The 26,824-nt window shown below is 49.3% G+C and overlaps 1 protein-coding gene and 1 pseudogene across 1 annotated transcript; one reads left to right on the plus strand and one right to left on the minus strand.

The window, feature by feature from the left end:
* Positions 1-11,858: 11,858 nt before the first annotated feature.
* Positions 11,859-16,113, plus strand: LOC130869004 (atrophin-1-like). Its single transcript, XM_057761103.1, has one exon. The coding sequence runs from the start codon at positions 12,216-12,218 to the stop codon at positions 15,756-15,758; it is 3,543 nt and encodes a 1,180-aa protein (XP_057617086.1). The 5' UTR covers positions 11,859-12,215; the 3' UTR covers positions 15,759-16,113.
* Positions 16,114-17,295: 1,182 nt separating this feature from the next.
* Positions 17,296-24,570, minus strand: LOC130868903 (Golgi to ER traffic protein 4 homolog; annotated as a pseudogene).
* Positions 24,571-26,824: the final 2,254 nt, after the last annotated feature.

Consider the following 26,824-nt stretch of genomic DNA (forward strand, 5'->3'; position numbering starts at 1 on the left):
AGTTAGAACACTTGGGTACAGAGTGAGTAGAGGCCAGCCTGGTATACGTGACACCTGTCTCAAAAGACATTTTAAAAAGTATTTTCACTCGTTCTGTTTTGATCTTAAGGTGGGTTTCTCAGATCGCCCCATCCCATCAGAATGGGAAGCTCTCAGGTTCACTTTAAGCCCAGGTCTTCTTGATCTGAGACACCCACTATTCTCTTTGGACATGGTATTCTCCAGAACATGGGCAGGTACACAGGAAGGGCCACCTGTTCCCCCTTTCTGACTCGGGGACACTCCAGCTCATGTAACTTCTGTCCCTGCTCTGCCCAGACTCGGATCCTTGTGACGCACATGCTACACGTCCTGCCCCAGGCTGACCAGATCCTGGTGCTGGTCAATGGGGCCATCGCAGAGATGGGCTCTTACCAGGACCTTCTGAACAGAAACAGAGCCCTAGTGGGACTTCTGGATGGAGCCAGACAGCACGCAGGAGGAGGAGAAGGTATTGACTGGGCAGCACTGCATCTCTGTGCCTGGCTCTGGCTGCCCTCTGGAGGTTACCAGGGTCCCATTGATGGGGGTGGAGCGCCCTGACCACACTCATCCTGAGGACCTCTCTGCTGCTGCTCTGGGCCTGCAGACAGACCACCCCTCCCCCACAAAGAGTCAAGGACACTGCCTGGGGCTCACAGTGTCTCTGCCACACTTTTGGTTCTCTGTGTATTTATGTGTGTAGGCACACGTGTGCACCAGTGTGCATGCATATGTCGTTGGAGGCCTGAGGTCACTCTTAGCCGTCATTCTCAGGAGTTGTCACCTGGCTTTTAGAGCCAGGGTACCTAATTGCAACCCAGGTGCACTGACTCAGCTAGACTGGCTGCCAGTGAGCTCCAGGGATCCTCTGTCCCTGGAGCTGGGGTTACAGGCATGGTACTAGCATGCCTGGCTTTTTGTGTGGGTTCTGGGGGGCGGGGAGCTCAGGTCTTCATACCTGTGACACAAGCTTTACCAATGTAGCCTCTCCTCAGCCCCTAAGTGACAACATTTCATTTGATCTCATAAGGGCCCTCTAAAGTGGGGGAACCAGTACTGTCCTTGTACACAGCACTGAGGCCTGTGTCTATAGTCAGAGTAGAATTCAGGGAGTCCCACCCAGTGTCTATGCTAAACAAGTTATGAAGAGCATCTGGTCCCAGGGTCCCTCTGTATTCAAGAGGGTAAATAACAAACTTCCAGAGGAACATCGGCCATGAACATCGTCTTAGGTTTCTCTTGCTGTGAAGATACACGATGACCAAGGCGACTCTTGTAAAGGGAAATCATTTAATTGAGGAGGTTTACATTTTTAGAGGTTTGGTCCATTGTCATCATGGTGAGACATGGTGGTGTGCAGGCAGACACAGTGGGGGAGAAGTTGCTGTGAGGGCTCCATCTTTACTTGGAGGCAACAGGAAGTGGTGCCTCACTGGGCGTGACCTGAGCATATAAGAGACCTCAAAGTCCCCCTCCACAGTGACACGCTTCCTCCAACAAGACCACACCTACTCCATCCAACAAGGCCACACCTCCTAACAGTGCCACTCCCTGGGGGCCATTTTCTTTCAAACCACCACACACACAGTGAGAAACCCTTCACTCATTACAGCTCAGTGAGTCAGCACGGTGCCTGTCTCCATCTCACAGATGGGGAAACCGAGGCCTGCAAGTTAAGAAACTGGCCCACAGTTTCGTGTGTGACTTGTTAGTATCAGTGCTGGGCCATGAAGCCAAGCTACTAGGAGCCAGAGAACACGCTTTTGAATTCATTGGCTGTTGCTGTCCCCCATGTCTCAAGCCTTGCTTTAATGTTACCCCTAGTCTAGGGCACTGCCTCTTCTAGAAACATCTGCTCAGCATTGGCCCTCCATGATAGGTTGGGGAAATGGCTCGGTTGGCTAAGTGTTTGCCTTGCAAGCAGGGGGACCTGAGTTCAGTCTTCTGCATCCCTGTAAAGTGTTCGGCATGGTAGCCCATAGTCTCAGCTTTGGCGAGACGGAGACAGGAGGATCTATAGGACTTGCTGCCCCATCAGCCTAGCCTGAGTAGTGAGGTCTAGGCCAGTGAGAGACTGTTTTACAAAACATGGTAGACAACATTCCCGTCCTCTAACCTCTGCATGCATGCACACACAAATACACATGCATGCACACATACATACCCACATACACACACCTATACATACATACAAATACACATGCATGCACACATACATACCCTCATACACACACCTACACATATATACAAATACACATGCATGCACACATACATACCCACGTACACACACCTACACATACATACCCACATACACACACCTACACATGCATACAAATACACATGCATGCACACATACATACCCTCATACACACACCTACACATACATACAAATACAAAAAACTGTCTTAATTTCTTCTGTTGCTGTGATAAGACCCCAGGACCAGGCAATTTAGAGAAGAAAAGAGTTTATTTGGGGCTTAGAGTTCAAAGGGTTGGAGTCCATGACCATCATGACAGAGAGCATGCCGGCAGGCAGGCGGGCATGGTAGCTAAAAGCTCACATCTTGAGACACAAATCACAAAACAGACAGACTAAAAAAGACTCAGACTTTGAAAATTCTCAAAGTCTGCCCCCAGCGACACATCTCCTCCAAGGCCACACTCCCCAATCCTTTCCAAATAGTTCTAACAACTGGTGGCCACATCTTCAAATGTGTGAGTCTCTGGGGTTCATTCTCATTCAAACCACCACAACACTTAACTGTTGACTCACTGTGTCATCGTGAGCTTGGCGATGGGACCCTGTGCACAGAACTTGCACATTTGTATTTGTATTGGACAGCTTTTGCTGTGACAGTGCTGTGTAACAAATATTACCCCACATTTCAGTGGTTCGTAACAGCGGCTACTTCTTGTTCACAGATCTGGGGCTAAGCTATTATATTTCTGCTTATATTTCTGGTCCAACCTGGATAACATCAGATGGGAGGTTATTCCTGGGGAATTTGGCACCTGAGATATCATTTGAGTTAGCGAGGAAAGAACAGGCTAGACACAATAAACTGCCTGAGCAAGTGTGATAAGGATGCAGGGGCAGCGTGTTATTTTCCCAGCTCCATAGCGTGTGCTCAGTATCTTCTGAATGAATGACTGGATGAATGAATGAATGAGGATAAATGAACGATGCTTTTGCATGACCCCAGGGAAAGGTCGAGAGCAGAGGAAGGTTGCCAGAGCAGCAGCAGCAACCACGCTAGGAAGTGTTTTCCAGAGAGGCTAGGGCATGGCAGCAGTGAGTGTCCCAGCCAATATCTGGATTCCCTGGTATGCCCTTCACTGATATCCCTGACCCTTGCAGGTACACATGCTGAGGCCACCAGTGATGACCTTGGAGGTTTTCTTGGAAGTGGGAGGCCCAAGAGCAGACCAGAAAGGTGGGTTCTCTGGTGCCGAGCAAGAGAGGCCCAGGCTGAGGACAAACCGGATGCTATGGCTGCTGTACATCAGGCAGAGGGGCAGCCAAATTCACGGTTGGGGCTGCCTTTGAATACCCCATGGGCTCAGTGATGGATAAGTCACCCACCCCAAACAATCTGCCAGTTAACAAGGCACTAAGCTCCTCATGGCCAGTTCTAAGACAAGTCCTTCAAGCGGGTGATGCCAGTCAGTAGAGCAGGGCAGGCTGGCTCCCGGGAAAACTTCTCGACATGGCTGGAAATGACAGGGCTGGGCTGCACTCTTCCCATTCTGTAGGGTAGGCTGGGCTGGAGTCTGGCGGAGCACACAGATGGGGGTCACCAAGAGGGAGCCTCCCTTCCTACCAGTCCTCTGTGTCCAGGGCACCTGTGACTCACTGTGAAGCTGGACTTTGACAACAGGCCACCATGTACCAGGCAGTGTGGGTTTCTGTAGCAGCAGGTGGGCGAGTGTACAAGGGAGGCTGAGGGTCTTTGGACCTTGTGGATACTGAAGGTGGGGACAGATCCTCTGACATCATGACAGCTGGCACCCTGAGAGTGACCCTTAGTGGCAGTGTGATGCACAGGAAGCTGAGTAAGATGAGGTGGAAGGGCAGATGTGGATGTGGGATGGGTGGAGAGATGGATGTTTAATAGGGAGGAAGGGAGGAGGGAGATGTTCAGGCATGAACTGACAGATGTGTGCATGGGGAGAGTGAAGAAAGGATAAAAGCAGATGGGGGATGAATGAAGGAAGGAACAGAAGAAAAGATTAAAAGAGGCATGGATGAGGCCAGGCGTGGTGGTGCACACCTTTAATCCCAGCACTCAGGAGGCAGAGGCAGGTGGATCTCTGTGAGTTCGAGGCCAGCCTGGTCTACAAGAGCTAGTTCCGGGACAGGCACCAAAGCTACAGAGAAACCCTGTCTCGAAAAAGCAGAAGGAAAAAGAGAAGAGGCATGGATTAATGGGAGGGTGACCGGTTGGCTACCTGGATGAACGGACAGATGGAAGAATGATGGGTGGGTGGGGGAGGGCAGGAAAGAGGCCTGGCTGGATGGAGAGGAAAAAGGAAGGGTGGGCTGATTCATGGGAAACAGTAAATGACTGGTAATGCTAGGGAAACAAGACACGGGTACTAAATGATGGGCAGCCCCATTTTTAGCTAGGGAAACAGAAGCACAGAACAGCTAAATCTGTCCACACTTCCAGATGACAGAAATACAAATATCTTCAGCATCAGAATGCAAAAAAAGTGAATCCAGACAAGCTGGACTGTTGAGTCTAAGGGTCAACAGCAGGGGAAACTGGAGCAAAGCTTAGGCCAAAGTGAAACTTTGGGAGACAAAGTTTCCTGTTTAGAAATGGCATCAGGGGACTTGTCTGACTCTAGAGTGATGGAGCTGGGTACCATGTAGGAGGGAAGTATGGTGCCTAGATCATGTATCCATCCATGCATCCACCCATGCATCCTCCCATCCCTTTTATATCCACCCACCCATGTGTCCATCCATCCTTCTTTTCATCCATCCACCCACACATCCGTGAACGCACACCTTCCCCCAGCCCCTCCTGAGGAGAGCTAGAAAGAATACTGCAGAGCTCACTGGCTACCCCGTGAAGGGACTCATGGTCCCCTATGGGAAGATACACTAACGTGTCCTGATCTCCTCTGGATGACAGGCTCAGGCCCATCGAGTCAGCCGCTATGAAGGACAGAACCACTTCAGAGGCACAGACAGAGCCTTCTCTGGATGACCCTAAGGGGACAGGATTGACAACAGAAGAGGACAGCGTGCAGTATGGCCGGGTAACCACCAGTGTCCTTGCTTCAGTCTGCACACTGGGACGGCACTCACCCTTCCCAAACACCTACTATGGGCCAAATGGGATTCTAACCTTCCTCTCTCTTAATCCTTACAATCTCCCATCTCGCCCTACGCCTTCCCCTAAAAGTCAGACGGTAATGGCCTCTTTTGTCTTCCTTCTTTCCTTCCTTCCTTCCTTCCTTCCTTCCTTCCTTCCTTCCTTCCTTCCTTCCGTCCTTCCTTCCTACCCCTCCCTCCCTTTCTTCCTTCTGTCCTCCCTCCCTCCCTCCCTCCCTCCCTCCCTCCTTTCCTTCCTTTACTCTGTAGACCAAGCTGGCCTCGAACTCACAGAGATCCACCTGCCTCTGCCTCCCGAATACTGGGCTTAAAGGCGTGTGCCACCACCTCCAGGCAGTAATAGCCTCATTTTAAAGATGAAGGATCCAGCGTGTATAGGAGCTGGTCCTTGTCTCTATGACAACACTCCAGTCTAGGGAAGCCCAAATCTGAAAGACATACTATCATTTCTCTTCTCCCAAACCACCTTACCTTTTTCCACAGCCCATCCTTAACCCATGTGTGCATCCCTCACCTGTCCTTCCTTCACCACCCAGATCAGCCGGTAGCTACGGCTCACATGGATCTACAGCAGAAGGGTCCTGAGGCAGGAGTCTGTAGAAAGATGCCCAGTGAGGCTTTGCTAACGATGCCTTTGGGAACTTGACTTGACCGAGGCCCAACTCATTCTCTCCTCCTCTGTGTGTCTCACAGGTGAAGACCACCACGTACCTGAGCTACCTGAAGGCGGTGGGCACACCCCTGTGCACCTACACCCTGTTTCTCTTCTTCTGCCAGCAAGTGGCGTCCTTCTGCCAGGGCTACTGGCTGAGCCTCTGGGCTGATGACCCGGTCGTGGACGGACGGCAGAAGCATGCAGCCCTGCGTGGCTGGGTCTTTGGACTCCTGGGCTGTCTCCAAGGTACCCTATGTCAGTGAGCAAAGCTCTGCTCCCACTCCACCCCCTCCTGTCCTTGGATGTCTGCTCAGGACATTCTAGGAGCAACCATCCCAGGTCCTTGATGTAGCCTGAGGACAGCTCTTCCCTACCGAGAAGGTATCTCTGAAGTTAGCCAGCTAATGGCCTCAATCACCCGCCCCAAACCTCCAGACAGCCACATTCATCACAACTGAACCCAGGCTACAACCCCTCCCCAGGGCACTCTCTTTGGCCTCTTTCACTGCCCCATTTTCTCCTCTTTCTTTTTCATTCTTTCTTTCTTTTCCTTCCTCCCTTCCTCCCTCTTTCCTTCCCTCCCTCCTCCCTCTCTCCTTCCTTCCCTCCCTCCCTCCTTCCTCCTTTCCTCCCTCCTTCCCTCCTTCCTTTCCTTCCTCCCTCCTTCCTTCTTCCCTTCCTTTCTCCTTCCCTCTATCCCTCCCTCTTTCCTTCTTCCTCCCTCCTTCCTTCCTTTCTTCTCAGGAACTTTTAAAAAACACTTGTTTGTTTATTATTCTCAGTGTGTGCACGGACACGTGAACACCACAGCACACGTGTGGTCACACCTGTAGGAGTGGGTTTTCTCCTTCTCCCACACAGATCCCAGAGTTGGTATGCCCAGGCATCAGCCTTGGCAGCGGGTCCTTCTGCTGAGCCTTCTCGCCAGCCCAGCTCAATTTATTGTTCATTTCAAGGCAGTCTTTCCTCAGAGCCCAGGCTGACCGCAAACTCAAGATCCCCGACTTCCCTCCCAAATGCTGGGACTGCAGGTGTGCACCTGCACGCTCAACTCCTTCTATTAAAATAGCAATAACTCCTGAAGTGATCGCAGGCTCACCTCTGCCAGAAGGCAAGGTGCAAAGGGCTCCCATGTGCCCTTTGCCGTGGACACCGGGCTGCGAAGTGATACTGCCATATTGCATCAGGATCTTGACTTGTTGTGCAGTGGCACTATTTCGTTATTTCTGTAGCAGTCCTCACAACCCCACACTCGGGGTACTGGGCATTCATGTCCCTGCAAGGATCATCTATGGTGCCCTTGTTGAACCTCATCCTCCCTATTCCAGACTCCCCTGTCCTTAGCCCGACTCCCCGACATTTCAAACATGGCCACAGTAAAAAGAAACATGCAGGTCTGGCCCCATCATGAAAGCTGAATTTGTCAGAAATAGTGACACACTCCTGTACCCCGGCTACTTGTGAGGCTGAAGATAGCATAGTTACACATTTAAGGCCACCCTGGCCTTAAATGAGAAGTCATTGTTTTTTACCGCAGAGTAGTACTCTAATGTATATATATTCCACACTTTCTTCATCCATTCTTCTATTGAAGGGCATCTAGGTTGTTTCCAGGATCTGGCTATTACAAACAATGCTTCTATGAACATAGTTGAACAAATGCTTTTGTCATATGATAGGGCATCTCTTGGGTATATTCCCAAGAGTGGTATTACTGGATCTTGCGGAAGGTTGATCCCAAATTTCCTGAGAAATTGCCACACTGATTTCCAAAGTGGTTGTGCAAGTTTGCATTCCCACCAACAATGGATGAGAGTGCCCCTTACTCCACAACCTCTCCAGCAAAGACTGTCATTGGTGTTTTTGATTTTAGCCATTCTGACAGGTATAAGATGGTATCTCAAAGTTGTTTTAATTTGCATTTCTCTTATAGCTAAGGAGATTGAGCATGACCTTAAGTGTCTTTTGGCCATTTGAATTTCTTCTGTTGAGAATTCTCTGTTCAGTTCAGTGCCCCATTTTTTAATTGGGTTAATTAGCATTTTAAAGTCTAGTTTCTTGAGTTCTTTATCTATTTTGGAGATCAGACCTTTGTCTGTTGCAGGGTTGGTGAAGATCTTCTCCCAGTCAGTGGGTTGCCTTTTTGTCTTAGTGACAGTGTCCTTTGCTTTACAGAAGCTTCTCAGTTTCAGGAGGTCCCATTTATTCAATGTTGCCCTTAATGTCTGTGCTGCTGGGGACATACGTAAGAAGTGATCTCCTGTGCCCATATGTTGTAGAGTACTTCCCACTTTTTCCTCTATCAGGTTCACGGTGTTGAGACTGATATTGAGGTCCTTAATCCATTTGGACTTGAGTTTTGTGCATGGCGATAGATATGGATATATTTTCATTATTCTACAGGTTCACAACCAGTTCTGCAAGCACCATTTGTTGAAGATGGTTTCTTTCTTCCATTGAATACTTTTAGCTCCTTTATCACAAATCAGGTGTTCATAGGTTTGTGGGTTAAAATCAGGGTCTTCTACTCGATTCCATTGATCAACTTCTCTGTTTTTATGCCAATACCAAGCTGTTTTCAATACTGAAGTTCTGTAATAGAGTTTGAAGTCAGGGATGGTAATGCCTCCAGAGTTCCTTTATTGTATAAGATTGTTTTGGCTATCCTGGGTTTTTGGTTTTTCCATATAAAGTTGATTAATTTCCTCTCAAGATCTGTGAAGAATTTTGATGGGATTTTGATGGGGATTGCATTGAATCTATAAATTGCCCTTGGTAGAATTGCCATTTTTACTATGTTGATCCTCCCAATCCAAGAGAAAGGGATATCTTTCTATTTTCTGGTATCCTCCTCAATTTCTTTCTTCAAAGACTTAAAGTTCTCGTCAAACAGATCCTTTACTTCCTTGGTTAGAGTTACCTCCAAGATATTTTATGCTATTTGTGACTATCGTGAAGTTTGATGCTTGTGTGATTTCCCTCTAAGCTTCCTTATACTTTGTGTATAGAAGGGCAACTGATATTTTGGAATTGATCTTGTATCCTGCCACACTACTAAAGGTGTTTATCAGCTGTAGAAGTTCTTTGCTGGAGTTTTTGGGGTTGCTTATGTACACTATCATACCGTCTGCAAATAATGAAAGTTTAACTTCTTCCTTTCCAATTTGAATACCTTTGATCCTTTTATGTTGTCTTATTGCTATCGCTAGAACTTCAAGCACTATTGAAGAGGTATGGAGAGAGTGGACAGCCCTGTCATGTTCCTGATTTTAGTGGGATGGCTTTGAGTTTCCCTCCGTTTAATTTGATGTTAGCTGTCATCTTGCTATGAAAAGCTTTTATTATAGTTAGGTACGACCCTTGTAACTCTAATCTCTCTAAGACCTTTATCATGAAGGGATGTTGAATTTTGTCAAATGCTTTTTCAGCATCTAATGAAATGATCATTTTTTTCTTTCAGTTTATTTATATGATGGATTACATATCAAGATTTATGTATGTTAAACCAGCCCTGCATCCCTGGGGTGAAGCCTACTTGATAATAATGGGTAATTTTTCTTTCCTTTTTTTAATTTTTTTAATTAATTTATTTATTTATTAAAGATTTCTGCCTTCTCCCCACCACCACTTCCCATTTCCCTCCCCCTCCCCCATCATGTCCCCCTCCCTCATCATCCCTAAGAGTAATCCGGGTTCCCTGCCCTGTGGGAAGTCCAAGGACCACCCAGCTCCATCCAAGTCTAGTAAGGTGAGCATCCAAACTGCCTAGGCTACCACAAAGCCAGTATGTGCTGTAGGATCAAAAACCCATTGCCATTGTTCTTGACTTCTCAGTAGTCCTTATTGTCTATTATGTTCAGCAAGTCCGGTTTTATCCCATGCTTTTTCAGACCCAGGCCAGCTGGCCTTGGTGAGTTCCTGATAGAACATATCCATTGTCTCAGTGTGTGGGTGCACCGCTCACGGTCCTGAGTTCCTTGCTCGTGCTCTGTCTCCTGCTCTTGATTTGGACCTTGAGATTTCAGTCCGGTGCTCCAATGTGGGTCTTTGTCTCTGTCTCCTTTCATCGCCTAAATGTTTTTCTTTGGGTTTACCTTCTTAATTAGCTTCTCTAGGATCATGCATAATAGGCTTTTTCTAATGTGTTCTTGGATTCGGTTTGCCAGTATTTTATTGAGGATTTTCGCATCGATGTTCATGAGTGAGATTGTCCTGTAGTTCTCTTTCTTGGTTGGGTCTTTGTGTGGTTTTGGTATCAGAGTAACTGCAGCTCATAAAAGGAATTTGGCAATGACTTCTCTGTTTCTGTATTGTGAAACACATTAAGGAATATAGGTATTAGGTCTTCTTGGAAGTTCTGGTAGAATTCTGCATTGAAGCCTTCTGGACCTGGGCTTTTTTTGGTAGAGAGGTTTTTATAACAACTTCTAATTCTTCGTGACTAATAGGTCTATTTAGATTGTTCACCTGGTCCTGATTTAACTTTGGTATATGGGGGGCTGGAGTGGTGGCTCAGTGGTTAAGAGCATTGACTGTTCTTCCGGAGGACCTGAGTTCTATTCCCAGCAACCACATGGTGGCTCACAACCATCTGTAATGAGATCTGGTGCCCTCTTCTGGCACCAGAGAGAGAGAGAGGTGAGACAGAGAGAGGAGAGACAGAAGCTGCCTCTCTGATAGGGAGCTGGAAAATCCAACCTACACAATCTTAACCCAACTTTATACCTTTGAACTCACAAAGATAACCAGAAGGTTGTGATAACCCTAAAGATGCACTATTGTCAAACATACCTTAGTGCTGACCACAAGCTCTCCAATTGCTTTTAAGACCCATATGTGAAAAGGAATACCATACATTGTAGGGGTAAACTACCTAACTACTCAGTCCTAGAGAAATTATGGTTATTATAGGAGAATGTACAGCCACTAAACCAGAATAACCTGTAACAACTATAAACAAGAATCTATACTCACTGATAAGTATAGTCATCATCCTTCATCAATGAATTTCCCTTTGCAACAGATGGAGACTACTACACAAAACCACAATCAATCAAACCACAGGGTTGTGTAGTTCACACTCCCACACCCCAGATAAAGTTGAGTAGGAGGAGGTGGAAAGATTGTAAGGGACAGAGAGTCAGGGAGTTTGCTGTGAGACGGTGCCTCCCAGTAGCATATAACAGAAGCATTTAACATAATGTCTCACCAACATGTATGTACTAATGAAAATCCAAGGACTCAAGTCTAAATAAAAACACCTCAACCAAAGAATGTTGAGGGTAGGAGAAATAGCCTTCCTCATGAGGAGCACACACTTGCTATTGGTGACCCCAAACTAATGGTCAAACCTAAAAACATGCTTACAAGAAAGATTATATAGATCCTCCGCCCCCCGACTGCCGCGCGCTCCCTCCCTCGCGTCTCCTCCGGGCCCCTCTCTCCTCCGTTCCTCCGCGCTCCCTCCTTCTCCCTCTTCCTCCCTGCTCCCATCCCCCTCTCCCGAGCGCCCTCCCTCCGCCGTCCGCTTTCCTGTGCGAGTCGCCGGACGCGCCGCCCAGCCCGTCCGCCTGTCCGCCCGCCCGCAGCCCGGCGCCGGGCCGGGGCCTCGGGCCAGGACGCGTTTGTGGGCGGCTGGCCTCGGGGTGGGCTAGGGGCGCGCGGCACGAGCGGCGGGAGGGTCGGGGGTCGCGGGCCTCGCTGGGGCCGCGAGTGCGGGCAGAGGCGGGCGGCGCGGCGGGGGCGGGCGGCGCGTTCCGGGCGGGCGGGGAGTGCGAGAAGCCGATCGGGGCTGCGCGGGGAGAGAGGCCTGGGGGCCACCCTCCGGGGGCGCCGGGGCCGCCGCCGCCGCCGCCGCGGCAGCAGCGACTGAAGCCGCGCAGCGAGGAGGGGCGGGGAGTGGCCGCCGCCGTCCCCGGGAGGCGCCGGAGCCCGACTGCACTCGCAGCCAGCCAGCCGTCCCGAGCCGCTCACAGGTCACCTCTGACCCTGTTTTCCTAATCCCAGACCTAGTTACTTCGTGAAGGGGGCACTGAGGCTCGGCAGTGTTTCACAGAGAAAACCCTGCGAGTACCACGTGCCTACAACTGCTTCCAGCTTCCCAGACCACAGCTGTGGGGAGCTTGGGGTACAGCATACGAGATTCTGTATTAAGCTGCCCAGGCAGAGGAGAATGGGGTCTCCACAGCCTGAAGAATGAAGACACGACAGAATAAAGACTCAATGTCAATGAGGAGTGGACGGAAGAAAGAGGCCCCTGGGCCCCGGGAAGAGCTGAGATCAAGGGGCCGGGCCTCCCCTGGAGGGGTCAGCACGTCCGGCAGTGATGGCAAAGCTGAGAAGTCCAGGCAGACTGCCAAGAAGGTGCGAGTAGAGGAGACCTCTACCCCAAAGGCCAGCAAGCAGGGCCGCAGTGAGGAGATCTCAGAGAGCGAAAGCGAGGAGACCAGTGCACCCAAAAAGACCAAAACTGAGCAGGAGCTCCCTCGACCACAGTCTCCCTCGGATCTGGACAGCTTGGATGGGCGCAGCATTAATGACGATGGCAGCAGTGACCCTAGGGACATAGATCAGGATAACCGAAGCACATCTCCCAGCATCTACAGCCCTGGAAGTGTGGAGAATGACTCCGATTCATCTTCCGGCCTGTCTCAGGGCCCGGCCCGCCCCTACCACCCACCTCCACTCTTTCCTCCTTCCCCTCCACCACCAGACAGCACTCCCCGACAGCCAGAGCCCGGCTTTGAACCCCATCCTTCTGTGACACCTACAGGATATCATGCTCCAATGGAGCCACCCACATCTCGATTATTCCAGGGCCCGCCTCCTGGAGCCCCTCCCCCACACCCACAGCTCTACCCTGGGAATGCTGGTGGAGGTGTTTTATCTGGGCCCCCCATGGGTCCCAAAGGGGGAGCAGCTGCCTCTTCAGTGGGTACCCCTAGTGGAGGCAAGCAGCATCCCCCACCCACCACCCCAATTCCAATATCAAGCTCCGGGGCCAGTGGTCCCCCTCCAACAAAGCCACCTAATGCGCCAGTGGGTGGTGGGAACTTACCTTCTGCTCCACCATCAGCTACTTTCCCCCACGTGACCCCAAACCTGCCTCCTCCACCTGCCCTAAGACCCCTCAACAATGCCTCAGCCTCTCCTCCTGGCATGGGGGCTCAGCCAATCCCTGGGCATCTGCCCTCTCCCCATGCCATGGGTCAGGGTATGAGTGGACTTCCTCCTGGCCCAGAGAAGGGTCCAACTCTGGCTCCCTCACCCCACCCTTTACCCCCAGCTTCTTCCTCCTCTGCCCCTGGGCCCCCAATGCGGTATCCATATTCATCCTCCAGTAGCTCTGCAGCAGCTTCTTCTAGTTCTTCCTCCTCCTCGGCCTCCCAGTACCCAGCTTCCCAAGCTCTGCCCAGTTATCCCCATTCCTTCCCTCAGCCCACAAGTATGTCTGTCTCTAATCAGCCACCCAAGTATACCCAGCCTTCCCTCCCATCCCAGGCTGTGTGGAGTCAGGGTCCTCCACCTCCTCCTCCCTATGGCCGCCTCTTGGCCAACAACAACACCCATCCAGGCCCTTACCCTCCTGCTGGAGGCCAATCCACAGCCCACCCACCAGCCCCTACACATCACCATCACCAGCAGCAGCAGCCACAGCCACAGCAACAACATCATCCTGGAAACTCCGGGCCCCCTCCACCCGGGGCATATCCTCACCCCCTAGAGAGCAGCAGCTCCCACCATGCACACCCTTACAACATGTCTCCCTCCCTGGGGTCTTTGAGGCCCTACCCACCGGGGCCAGCACACTTGCCTCCTCCTCATGGCCAGGTGTCCTATAGTCAAGCAGGTCCCAATGGCCCCCCAGTTTCCTCCTCTTCCAACGCTTCCGGCTCTTCCTCTCAAGCCTCCTACTCCTGCTCGCACCCCTCCTCATCCCAGGGTTCCCAAGGGGCATCCTACCCCTTCCCACCCGTTCCTCCAGTCACTACTTCCTCAGCTACACTTTCTACTGTCATCGCTACCGTGGCTTCCTCGCCTGCAGGCTACAAGACGGCCTCACCACCCGGGCCCCCTCAGTACAGCAAGAGAGCCCCATCCCCTGGGTCCTATAAGACCGCCACTCCACCTGGATACAAACCGGGGTCACCACCCTCCTTTAGAACAGGGACCCCGCCTGGCTTTCGAGGCACCTCTCCGCCAGCAGGCCCAGGGACCTTCAAGCCAGGCTCACCCACTGTGGGGCCAGGGCCCCTGCCACCTGCGGGGCCTTCGAGTTTGTCATCTCTGCCTCCACCACCCGCGGCCCCAGCGACAGGGCCGCCCCTGACTGCCACGCAGATCAAACAGGAGCCAGCTGAAGAGTATGAAGCCCCCGAGAGTCCGGTGCCCCCGGCCCGAAGCCCCTCGCCCCCTCCCAAGGTGGTGGACGTGCCCAGCCACGCCAGTCAGTCAGCCAGGTTCAATAAGCACCTGGACCGTGGCTTCAACTCGTGCGCGCGCAGCGACCTGTACTTCGTGCCGCTGGAGGGATCCAAGCTGGCCAAGAAGCGCGCGGACCTGGTGGAGAAAGTGCGGCGCGAGGCCGAGCAGCGCGCACGCGAAGAAAAGGAGCGCGAGCGCGAACGGGAGCGCGAGAAGGAGCGCGAGCGCGAGAAAGAGCGCGAGCTGGAGCGCAGTGTGAAGCTGGCCCAGGAGGGCCGTGCTCCAGTGGAGTGCCCATCTCTGGGTCCAGTGCCCCATCGGCCTCCCTTTGAGCCTGGCAGCGCTGTGGCTACAGTGCCCCCTTACCTGGGTCCTGATACTCCAGCCCTGCGCACTCTCAGTGAATACGCCCGACCTCATGTCATGTCTCCTGGCAATCGCAACCACCCATTCTATGTGCCCTTGGGGGCAGTGGACCCGGGGCTTCTGGGTTACAATGTCCCAGCCCTGTACAGCAGCGACCCAGCTGCCCGCGAAAGGGAGCGGGAAGCCCGTGAACGCGACCTCCGTGACCGGCTCAAGCCTGGCTTTGAGGTGAAGCCTAGTGAGCTGGAACCCCTACATGGGATCCCCGGGCCAGGCCTGGATCCCTTCCCCCGACATGGGGGCCTGGCTCTACAGCCTGGGCCACCTGGCCTGCATCCCTTCCCGTTTCATCCGAGCCTGGGGCCTCTAGAGCGAGAACGGCTAGCGCTGGCAGCTGGGCCAGCCCTGCGTCCTGACATGTCTTACGCTGAGCGGCTGGCAGCTGAAAGGCAGCATGCAGAAAGGGTGGCAGCCCTGGGCAATGACCCTCTGGCCCGACTGCAGATGCTCAACGTGACTCCCCATCACCACCAGCACTCCCACATCCACTCCCACCTTCACCTGCACCAGCAGGATGCCATTCATGCAGCCTCCGCCTCGGTGCACCCTCTCATTGACCCCCTGGCCTCAGGGTCTCACCTTACCCGGATCCCCTACCCAGCTGGGACCCTCCCTAATCCCCTTCTTCCTCACCCTCTGCACGAGAACGAAGTTCTTCGTCACCAGCTCTTTGCTGCTCCTTACCGGGACCTGCCAGCTTCCCTTTCTGCTCCCATGTCAGCAGCTCATCAGCTGCAGGCCATGCACGCCCAGTCAGCTGAGCTGCAGCGCTTGGCACTGGAACAGCAGCAGTGGCTGCACGCCCATCACCCATTGCACAGTGTACCACTGCCCGCCCAGGAGGACTACTACAGTCACCTGAAGAAGGAGAGCGACAAGCCGCTGTAGAACCTGCGATCCAGAGAGCGCCCACTGCTCTTTCACCCAGACCTTGGAGGACTACTCCACCCTTTTGCCGCACCCCCACCCCCCCAGAGCCGAGGAGAGGATGCTGCCCACTGGCAGAGCTTCTGCAGCTGGGCAGAGGGAGGGAGGGAAGAAGGGACAGACAAGGTTAAGGCCCAGGGTTGTGTGCAGAGGTGGGAAGTGGCAAGGGTGGGGACAGAAAGTGCACAGTATCTTGGACCAGGTCCCTCTTCCTTATCCCCTGCTTTTCTTCTCCTCCATGCCCAATCCTTGGTGCCACTGCTCCTCCCCTAACCCATTGGTGTGATTATTTCATCTGTTAGATGTGGCTGTTTTGCGTAGCATTGTCTGCTGCCCCTGCCCCATCCCCCTGTGTGCACCCCCCTCGGCGATGTGTGCCCCTTGCCCGTCCCACATTAATAATTTATATATATAAATATCTATATGATGCTCTTTAAAAAACATCCTGACCAAAACCAACCAAACAAAAACATCCTCACACTTCAAAAAAAAAAAAAAAAAAGAAAGATTATATAGTCTGAGTAGGTTGTGTTTGTGTACATAGAAATACATATATGTATATAAATGTGTGTAAAAGTGAGCAAAGAGGCCATGGTTTGAAAGAGAACCAGGCAGAGTACACGGGAAGGACTGAGATGAATAAAGGGAAAAGGTATATGATGTAAGTATAATCTCAAGAAATAATTTTCTAAAAAATCACAAGGCTAGACAGTTCTGAAATCTATGAACCAGGAAACCCTAATGAAATGGGTAAAATTCTAGATCAGAGATCAAAATTCTGGGTAAGAGAAATTAAATCAAAAATAGGTTCAAAACGTAAACAGACCTTTAGAAAAAAATGAGAACCAACTGACATAAGCCTTCCTTTAAATTCCATTTTATAGAAAATAGGGCACATCTTCTTCCTTCCTAAGCAGCTTAGAGGTGTTGTAATCCAGAAGTTTTATTTATTTTAATTGTAAAAAATATGGTGTCTCCCTTTACAATCTGACTGGTAGCATGGACATTATCTGTGGTAATAGAGTTGGTTGCTCATTCCTGGACTCTTAAAATGGTTAAGTCCTAAACATTAGATTGCAAAATCACTCACCCAGAAAAAAATAAATACTACAACTTGAAAGATATGAAAACCTACTACATCCTTTAAAACATCTGCAGAACAGCAGCGTGGGGCTTATGGAGATTAGCAGGGCTGTAGATTGAATAACTAATCTCTACCTCCAAGGATCTTGGCCACCACAGAACATATACTTTCCCTGAGAAGTGCACCATGATTGTAAAATAACTCTGTGTCCAAACAGAAATAAATCAAGAAAGTGCCCTCATCTGCAGGGTTCAGGATCCTGCATGGCCCCCAGTAGTGAGCACCACTCCTCTGGCATGCCGTGGCAACAATGGACACATAAGAAGGGAAACCGGTTACTGATACCAGGCTGCCTGTCCCACTAGAGCCCTCCACAAGGAACCAGAGACAAGGACGGCACAGGGTGCTGCAGCAGGACTTGTGCTTTATTGTGGGAGATATGAGGAACATGGGTGGGCAGCAGAAGCTGGGCTTTGTTCTTGGTCCTGACCACACAGCCCTTGACCTCCATACATAAATAGGGGCAGACTCTGCACAGGTGGCCCCTCCAGCCCCGGAACAGGAACCCACTGTGTAAGGGGCCTCATGTCCAGACTGGCACTGAATCCGTCCCAGTGGTGCTGGTCATGCACGTCTCCATGCTGGCCAGGCAGCTTCCAGGCAGGCTGATGAGGCTTCTGTCATCCTCGTACTCATCCCCATCCTGCTCTGAGGAGTCCACGAGGCTGCTCAGCTTGTTCCCAGGTTGCCCTCTTTGGAGGAGGTCTGCTTTGGCAGCTCCCCTGTCCAGGTACACTTTGTACATGGAGTCCCCATGTAGGTAATCAGGCTGTGCTCACTGTGAACACAGTCATCTTGTCCACAGCCAGCAGCAGAAACCTGATGAAGTTGAGCAGGGATTGAAAGAAAGTCCCCTCGATGGACGGGACCTTCTGTGCGCACCTTGTAAAGATCCCGTGGGCACCTTTCTTGTTTTTCAAACAGAGAAACAGTTGTACACAGCCTGGGCCATGAACTCACCCACCCGCTTCAGAAGCCTTGTGCAATAGAGTACCTGTCTGTCATGTTGGTACAGCCCTTGCCCTCAGTGGAGGGCAGGAAGTAATACTGAGACTTACAGTAGTATTGCAGACCCCACAGCGTGAGGGGCTGGTGGAAGCTGGGATGGCCCAGTTTCCCAGATCCTCCACTGGACCACTTCAGCTCTGGCCACCAACACTGCTTGCTCTTGAGAATTTAGATCCATCAAACTGAACACTGTAGCTGGCTCTACAATTCTCTAACAGTTCATCAGCTATATACACTATTACCTTCTCCAGGGATTCGAGGACCGGCATGGTCATGTCAGCCTGGACTGCTCTGCTGGTCATGACCGAAGAAGAGAAATACTCCTGAGTACCTGAGATCTCAGGATTCTGAATGCTTGTTTTAGACATGTATCTGAAGAAGAGCATCAGGTACATCTTGTGTGCCTTGTGGTAGTCGCCCTTCTCGATGCTTGCACACAGTTTGCCTCCATGTGGTGGGGGCATCTTTCTGGGTGACCAAAATCAATACCATGAGCCTCTGCACTGTTCAGAACTGGTGCTGTGGCAGGCGATGTTGGTGGAGCCTCCTTGCTCCCTTCCCTGTGGCTGCTACATGCACTCTACCAGAACTGATTTGTTTTTTGGCAGAAGCTACTATTGATGGCTACTTCCCCATCTGCCTGTATCACTGTGGGAAACACTATTTTCCTAGATAATACAGCAGTGCTGAGCCTCACCCTTCATCTATAGTTCAGAGATGTGCAAATTTACATTTTTTGAGGCTTCTCTGGATCCAGAGAATGTAATGGAGATTCTAAGCCTCAGTGACTTGTTTGAGTCTTTGCAGTAGAACAGGAAAACTCTGGGAGGTCTCCCCTCCATCTGCTGGACAAGTAAATGTTATTGCCAATGCCGTTTACACTCCTCAGGGCGCAGGTGAGTCTGGCTGTTGATCCAAGAGGCACAGAGGAGGAGGGTGTTTCTGTCAATGTAGTCTGAGAAAAGGAACCTGCCAAAGCAGAAACCACAGTGAACAGCAGAGTTGAGGTACAGCATTTTGGGGATCTGAACCAGAAGGGATTGACTGAGTTTAGGAGTTCTCCCCAGGACTCTTGGACCTGTCCGTACCTGTACATTGAGATGGAAAAATGAAGATGAGGGGAGTCCAAGCAATGGCAGGCTCAGCACACCTTCTTCTCAGACCAGGGTCTTCTGTCTGGGCTGTCTCATTATCTCATCATCTGGACCCCATAGAGGAAGATGTGCTAGTCAAGCAAATGAGTTCTCACTAACTCCTCCTAGTTCAGTGTGGGTTCCTGAAAGAGCAAGCCAGGTGAAGTGAATTACTTTCTCCATGGAATATAAAGTAGATGGTAAAACACCCAGGCCTGTGTGCAAAGACCTCTTTGAGATCCACAGGAGAGCGAGCAGCTGCTGATTCCTCACAAACTGGAGGACTCAGTCAGTCATGGCCCGCTGTCTGTTAGGGTTATCGCATGTGGGCACCTGTCCTGCAGAAACTCCAGAGACTCAGCACACTCCTGTAAGTCGCAGAGCAGCCATCTCTTCCACAGGTGTTCACTGTATCAGTGCTGCTGTGGGTTTCAGACTTATGAAAGGAAAACTACAGGGAGCATGGCGATGTGTCTTAGCAAAGCCATCGCTGATGCATTTCCTGATGAATGTGGACAGGGACAGCACACGGGCAATCAACACAGGAGAGCTTGGGACCCACCCAGGAACTGAGGATGACAAACCCTGAACAGAGACAAATGAGTCTGATAATATGAACAATTCTGTTGCCTTTAATGGATCAAGGATGATTAGATCTGTCTTTATTTTAGAGGAGGAGGCACTTGTTCAAAATGCTGTGGGTGAAAAGGGGTTCATACAGTGAAGTAGGCCTTGATAAATGTCACAGGAGATGACACAGCATGGCCTAGAATGCAGATCAAATACCAACATAGGGTCTGCAGGTAGCAGGCAGAGTGCAGAACCAGGCAATATGTCAAGATGTCATGTATGGCTTTCAGGCAAATGTGTTAATGTGTTCAAGAGATATTTAACCAAAATGCTGCCTGTTGTTTCTTCTGACATTAGACACCCTACTTTGATAGATGTAATGGGCTGAACTTGCACAGAAGGGGCCTTGAAGAATGCATTGCCAGAGGCTGATACAGTCCAACAGCTGAGAACCAGGGAAAGGCTGAAATGGGACAGATCTTGAAGGTGCAGCAGTGATGCAGTAAGCAGGCGTTGCCAAAAGAGGAGATGGTGCAGGGTACAAGATGCGTCGTAGACCGTGACTTAGGAAAGAAAGCAGGTTCAAGGACCCACTTAGGGGTTAGTGATATATTAACCACATGACACAAGATAATGTGGAAACAGGAGTGTATTCAGGCATAGAGCTTTCCAGAATCATTTTCCATTAGTAAAATGTACCAAGCACAGGCTGATATTTCTATATTTAAGAGAAAAATGCCAACTCCATGGGATTCCCTTTAAACAATAGGTTCAATGGAAAGTACTTGGATTAGTAAACCAATCATAACCTTGATGTCTGTTTTATTGGCATTTTATGATCACTTAGAATCATTGAATGTGAACGAATAGAAGATACTGTAAGCAGAAGCTGTGTACAAAGGCAGCAGTGTAGACAAATACTGTTGCAGATGTGGAGATGGATCGAGGCCCAGGAGTTTGAGTATCCTGCACTGTTTCTCTTGTCTCTGTCATCTTGAGAAACTCACCTGTGCCAGACTTGAATGTAATATCCAGGTCCACCACCGGGCCACAACCCAAAGGTGTGTGCGGTGCCTATATTACCTGATGCATAGTTAGATTCACAGAAAGAGCTGGAGTCTGTTAAAAGTGGTCTTGAGAACACAAAGAAAGAGACCACCACTCCCACTAAAGCATCTTACTGATGCAACTTCTAATGAGGAGAATAGATGCTCACAGAAGTGGCAGAGCAAGCATACCTGGAGAGTAAGCTGTACTTTTTATCCCTGTTAACACTATTATCCATGACCAAAGGAAGGAAAGTAGTTGTTTGGATGAGCTGAGGTCCAACTTCACAGTGTATGCACAGTAGAGCTAGTCTGAAAAGGAATTATGAACAGTGAAGAAGGCAAAGAGAAGAGGAGGTCACTGGATGTATAGATATTCTGTTTTCTTTTTTAAAAAAGGAAAGGAAATTGGTTCCATCTGTCTGGAAGAACATGTCTAACACTTGAAGAGAAGTGGGCATTTAGAATGGGACATTGGGAATGGAGGAAGAAAGTCTAAAAGGCTCAGGAGTGTTCAGGGTTGAAGGAAAAACAGCATTTGTTTTATAGTATTTGACAAGAAAAATGATCATTTAATATTTCTTACAGGACTGGTTATTATTGACTCATAGGGGTATCCAAGGAGATATGAGGAACAGATATTTGACTTTTTTACCTCATTGTACCCTAGAGACAATGGAACTGATTTCCATGATCAAGGTGCAGGCAATGTTAGCCAAGAAGCAGAGGGCAGGATGGACTGGGAAAGGATCCTTGCAGTAATAGAGACGAACAGATGGTAGATGAGATGCTGTGGTAAAGTGTAGTAGTGATCTGTGCTTCAGATGCAGATACAGCCAGGGTGACAGCAGAGCTCTTATGCCTGTCCCTGCCCTGCAGTGAGAAAGAAGCAGTTCAAGACCAAAGTTCTCCTCAGGGAGTCCAGGTTGTCCTAGGCCTCCTTTCCCGCCCCTGCAGAGAAGTGGCTCTTCCTTTGGGAATGTTTCCACTGAGGCTGCCAAGACCCTTGTGAGTCCTGCTGCTAAAGCTCAGCTTCCATGGGAGCCTGAGGAGTAGCTAGGTAGGATTTCAGTTTTGGGGAGTCATAGCAGTAATCACCAGCTCTGGCTGACTCCTTTCACCCTGGGCTCTGACAGGACAGAAGGACAGCACTGCTGAGTCTCCTCAGTGAGCACAGGGTGAGCTCTAACAGGATCATTAGTCACCACAGAACACAGGCCTCAGAATCCAGCTGGATTCTACTAGATCATATCCTTTGATCTTCTGAAAAGATTGCCACATCCAGAAGACATCTTTAACACTCTTACAAAAATAAAAGGAAATAACACATTGTTAACTTTCCCACAGAGAATGCCATCAGATTATTTCATTGGTATGTGATTTACCACAAAGATATATATATTTGGGGTTCCTCAAAGAATTCATTATTCAGGGAACATATTCCAGTAACTATCAAATGAATTTACTGCACTACAGTCTCAACTTTTCGCCTATACAATAGTCTGCCCCATACACGATCAGACACTCATTTATGAGATTCCTGCACTCACTTCCAGTGTCTGTATGTTTCGCTAGTCGATGTACAAATTTCAAATCCATCATTCTTCTCCTACACCACTGCATCCAATTCCCACCACTTTATCTCAGCCAGCAACACCAGAGACACTATGTCCCTAGACACACTTGCAAGTAGGTGAACTTCAATCTCATTCTCATCCTCCAATCCCAGTTCCCCAGTCTTATTCCCAGCTTTATAGCAGGCCACCTGTTCTGGACTCTCCTTTTTCTGTCCCCATTCCTGGAGTAAACAAATCCTCTCTCTCAGCCTTCTCTTCATCCCATTCCTTTGTCTTGGTCTCCTTCACTGGAGACAGTCTGTCACTGCAGCCCATGCTGACCATGGAAGCAAATAGGCAATATTTCCTCTCCTTTCCGTCCTCCATTTTCAAACACTCAGTCTCATCCCTAAGACTGTACAAGACCACGTGCTGGACAGGGATGTGATTTCACCTCTTAATCCAACTCCCTAAGGACTTTAGAGATCCAGATGGCTGACCAAACTTTTCTCCCTCCTTATGTATCTGCTGAGACACTTGCCAATCTAGCTCATCCTACTCTTTCCTGCAATCTCCCAATACTAGAAACACTGCCCACCTGCAACCACCAGTGGCCACACCTGGGAGAGACTCAGAGCACTCTCTAAAGGCTACCCACAGCCACCACACCCCCTCCAGAAATCCTGTGAGGGCAACAGAAACTAAGGAATGAAAAACCTACCCAACAGACAGGCAAGACCAGATATCAACTACTGGAAGTGAAATTTTTCTAAGCCCAGATGGCTGGATGTCAGCATGAGGACAGAATCAAAACAGCCCAACAGTGTGTCTCCATTAGAGCTCATCAGTAGGACTTCAGTAGTTCCCAAGCAAGGCAAACAGCTGACACACAGAACAAGGACTTCAAAATAGCTATTATGAGAATGGTCAAGGACCTTAGGAGGACATGAATGAAATCTTTGGAACACAAACAATGGATTTGAATGAAGAAGACAGGTCAAGGGTACACATGAAAAAAAAAAGATTCAATAAAGACAAGTGGAACCAAGGGAGAACTGGAAACAGTGTAAGGGACTGGAGCAAGAATCCTAGAGGTAAGACTTACTGACAGAATGTAAGAGATAGAAGCAAAAATCGCAGACATTGAAGACAAGATAGAAGAAAATTGTTTTCCCAGTCAATAACAATGTTAAATCTAATAAAATTTCCACCACAAAGCACCAGAAAAATTGGGATATTATGTAAAGGCCAAGTCCATGATTAAGGGGAATAGAAGGCGAAGAAAGCAAAGTCAAAGAAACAGAAACTATTTCCAATAAAATCATAGAAGAAAACTTCCCTAACCTAAAGATTGAGCTTCCTATTAAGGTAAAAGAAGCATACAGAACTCCAAATAGACTAGATCATTAAACAAATCATACTTGGCACAATATAATCAAATCAATAAAACAAAGAATGTTCAAGGGTATAATAAAAATAATCAAGTAACATATAATGGCAGGAATTATTAGAATAAAATGATGACTGACTGTACTAACACTGACTATTATTATGACTGGGGTGAACAGGGCACCATATAGGACTCGGTCAAGATTTCATCTACATGATGTAGCCAATGAAGTGGATTCCGGACAATTGATAAACTGTCACAAAGAACCATACTCCCATTCACCAGGACAGGACCATTGGCCTCTGCAGAGGAGAGCACACAATTGGGATGGTTGGTGTACATCAAGACCATGATACAGAAACTCATCATCTACCACAAGGAGATGCACATTGGACACGAATTCACTACACCTGACTGATCTCAAGATTGGACCCCTGAAAAGCTTGTCAGCTGGCTTGCCCCTGGTGACCCAGGAAGATGCTCCATATATGTATGGTCGGCAGAAGACTGCAGGCAGCTCCCTCAACAAGGCTGCACACCATACCACTGGCCATCATCTGCAGCTCCTTGGCAATCAGGTTTCCTTCTAAACTAAAGCCTGATGATGGCCCTGGGCTCAAAGATGTTCCAAGTTTGTTGACTTTTTCTGGGCAGTGATGTTTCCCAGTCCTTTTAAGCACTGTTTACCTATTTCTAGTACAAACACCTATCTTGCTGTTTACTCAAAGTCAAGGAATGCCCCATGGGGACATCAAATTTATCTGTCTGAATAATCATTGGCTGAGACAACAGCACCTTAGGGCATGAAAGATGAAGGCTTGAACTCGGTCAAGCAGAAAGAAGAAGAGGCTCCTGAAAACATGTGGCTTCTCTTCTCTGCAGCCACACCCTCTCTGAGCACCTCAGGACAAGAACAGATTTCTCAGGCAGCACTCACCTGCTGCAGCTTGGAGCAAGCTGGAACCCATGAAGAAGATAGGGTCGTCTTCTCGGGGTACACATGCACCATTCGCTCCTAACCTCCTCTTCAGGGGAATTTTGCTCCTCTCCTTCTTGGTTGTGGACCCTGTCACCACCCACACATTCATTCCTTACTTTTCTGCTCTCAGAATGGAATTTCCTCTGGATAAATCACCTCCTCCCCATCCAGATGCAAGCCCTTTCTTCTGCCCTCTCTCACTGCTTTTATCCTTTGACATGTCCCACTTTCCCCACTCCTCCTTCCCCCTCCTCTTCCTGTGCCTCCTTACCACCTAAGAGGAAAGTGTGCAAGCGCTTCTTTACAGGTGCTCATTGATTCTGTTGATGGAAGTGAGGGGAGGAGGAGATGGGGACCCAGAGTCATCTGGGACACTTAACTTTTCTCATGTGGACTTGAAGCAGGATGGATGCCTCGTCATCGCCCATGATGATGTGACAGGCTTCTATGTCCAGCTACTTCTTCTGGGAACAAATGAAGTTCACCCTTGCACCCAGTAGGAGAGGAGGGGTACAGAGCTCATGCCCTGGTGGCTGGAGCTGTCTATCAGGTAGATGTTTGGGGCACACCTCCTTTCATGCTCTGGCCTGGCTTGCTCCAGAAACTGTTATGCCCCAACCAGGCCGAACACAGACCCGGGGTTTAGGAATCCCGGGTCAGGGCCGCATCGTCAGCCCTTGAAAAGAGATGAACAAAGGACTGTTTTAGTGACATTGACATAGAAAGACTTAGCAAAAAGCTGAACTGAGGAACCAGAGTTCTCCACATACTTCTTCCATTCCTAAACTGTTGTCCCTTTGAAAGCTCTTCTCCCTCCAGTTCCCCTGCATCCGCAAGCCCTGCCAGCAACCTCTGCTATCTGCTTCTGTCTCAACTATGCTAGTCTCTTCATGAATAGGATTCAGTGTGAAAGCTCCTTTTGGGGTTCCAGAAACCTTAATGTTTAAGTCCTGTAAATGACTGAAGCCTGCCCATGGCAAAGTGCCTTCGAAAAGTCAGCTCAAATCATAAGAGATTAACTGGCCTCACCCACCACATTTCCTTAAAAGTGCAATTTCCATTCTTTTGTTATTCCTTACCTGGATGTTGTCTCTTTTGTCCTTGGCATGCAGAGGCAGCAGAAAAACCTTCGAAAAAGGTTTCTGGTGGCCTTCACCTTAGCGTCCTTGTGTGTCCCCTCAGATGTTAAGTTTGCAGCATTTTCTGCTGACTTGGGTGTCTCTAATGACTTCATATCAGCACCCTGTGGGGCAGAATTCGCAGGTGAGTTAAGATCTGATATATAAATCAGGGGAGCTGGACTTAGAGAAACCCTTGCTAGTTTTTTCATTTACCTCCTGGCCTTTCTTTACTTTGGGTTCTGTCATGAAGGTTGGCAGAGCCAGCTCACTCCACCTTCTCCTCAGTGGAAAGCGAGGGAGGGTGAGATGAAGAGAGAGCCTCCTGGAGTAGCAGACCTGTGGATGATATTTGCTTTTCCACCTGTAGATACGATTTTTCTGAAAAAGGGCGTCGTTTTTGGCTAAGGTCTCATAAAATCTATTTGGCAAAATTGTGTCACAGTTCTCTTCTGCCACTATGTTAGTCAGTGAGCAGGTTGTGTTGACAAGGCTTGAAATAGAGTACTCCGACGCTAATTGTTTGGAAGGCTGTAAACTGTCATCAGTGAGATGGACCCAGGACACTTCATCTGCCATGTCCTCCACCTTTTCTGGTGGGGATTGGCTCTGCAATAAGATGCTAGAAATGAAAAAAAAAAGCAAAATCAACATTAGGAGACAAAGTGCCATGGGCAAAGTGCCTTCGAAAAGTCAGCTCAAATCATAAGAGATTAACTGGCCTCACCCACCACATTTCCTTAAAAGTGCAATTTCCATTCTTTTGTTATTCCTTACCTGGATGTTGTCTCTTTTGTCCTTGGCATGCAGAGGCAGCAGAAAAACCTTCGAAAAAGGTTTCTGGTGGCCTTCACCTTAGCGTCCTTGTGTGTCCCCTCAGATGTTAAGTTTGCAGCATTTTCTGCTGACTTGGGTGTCTCTAATGACTTCATATCAGCACCCTGTGGGGCAGAATTCGCAGGTGAGTTAAGATCTGATGTATAAATCAGGGGAGCTGGACTTAGAGAAACCCTTGCTAGTTTTTTCATTTACCTCCTGGCCTTTCTTTACTTTGGGTTCTGTCATGAAGGTTGGCAGAGCCAG

Source organism: Chionomys nivalis, assembly GCF_950005125.1.
Source record: "Chionomys nivalis chromosome 23 unlocalized genomic scaffold, mChiNiv1.1 SUPER_23_unloc_1, whole genome shotgun sequence".
NCBI classification, from domain to species: Eukaryota; Metazoa; Chordata; class Mammalia; order Rodentia; family Cricetidae; genus Chionomys; species Chionomys nivalis.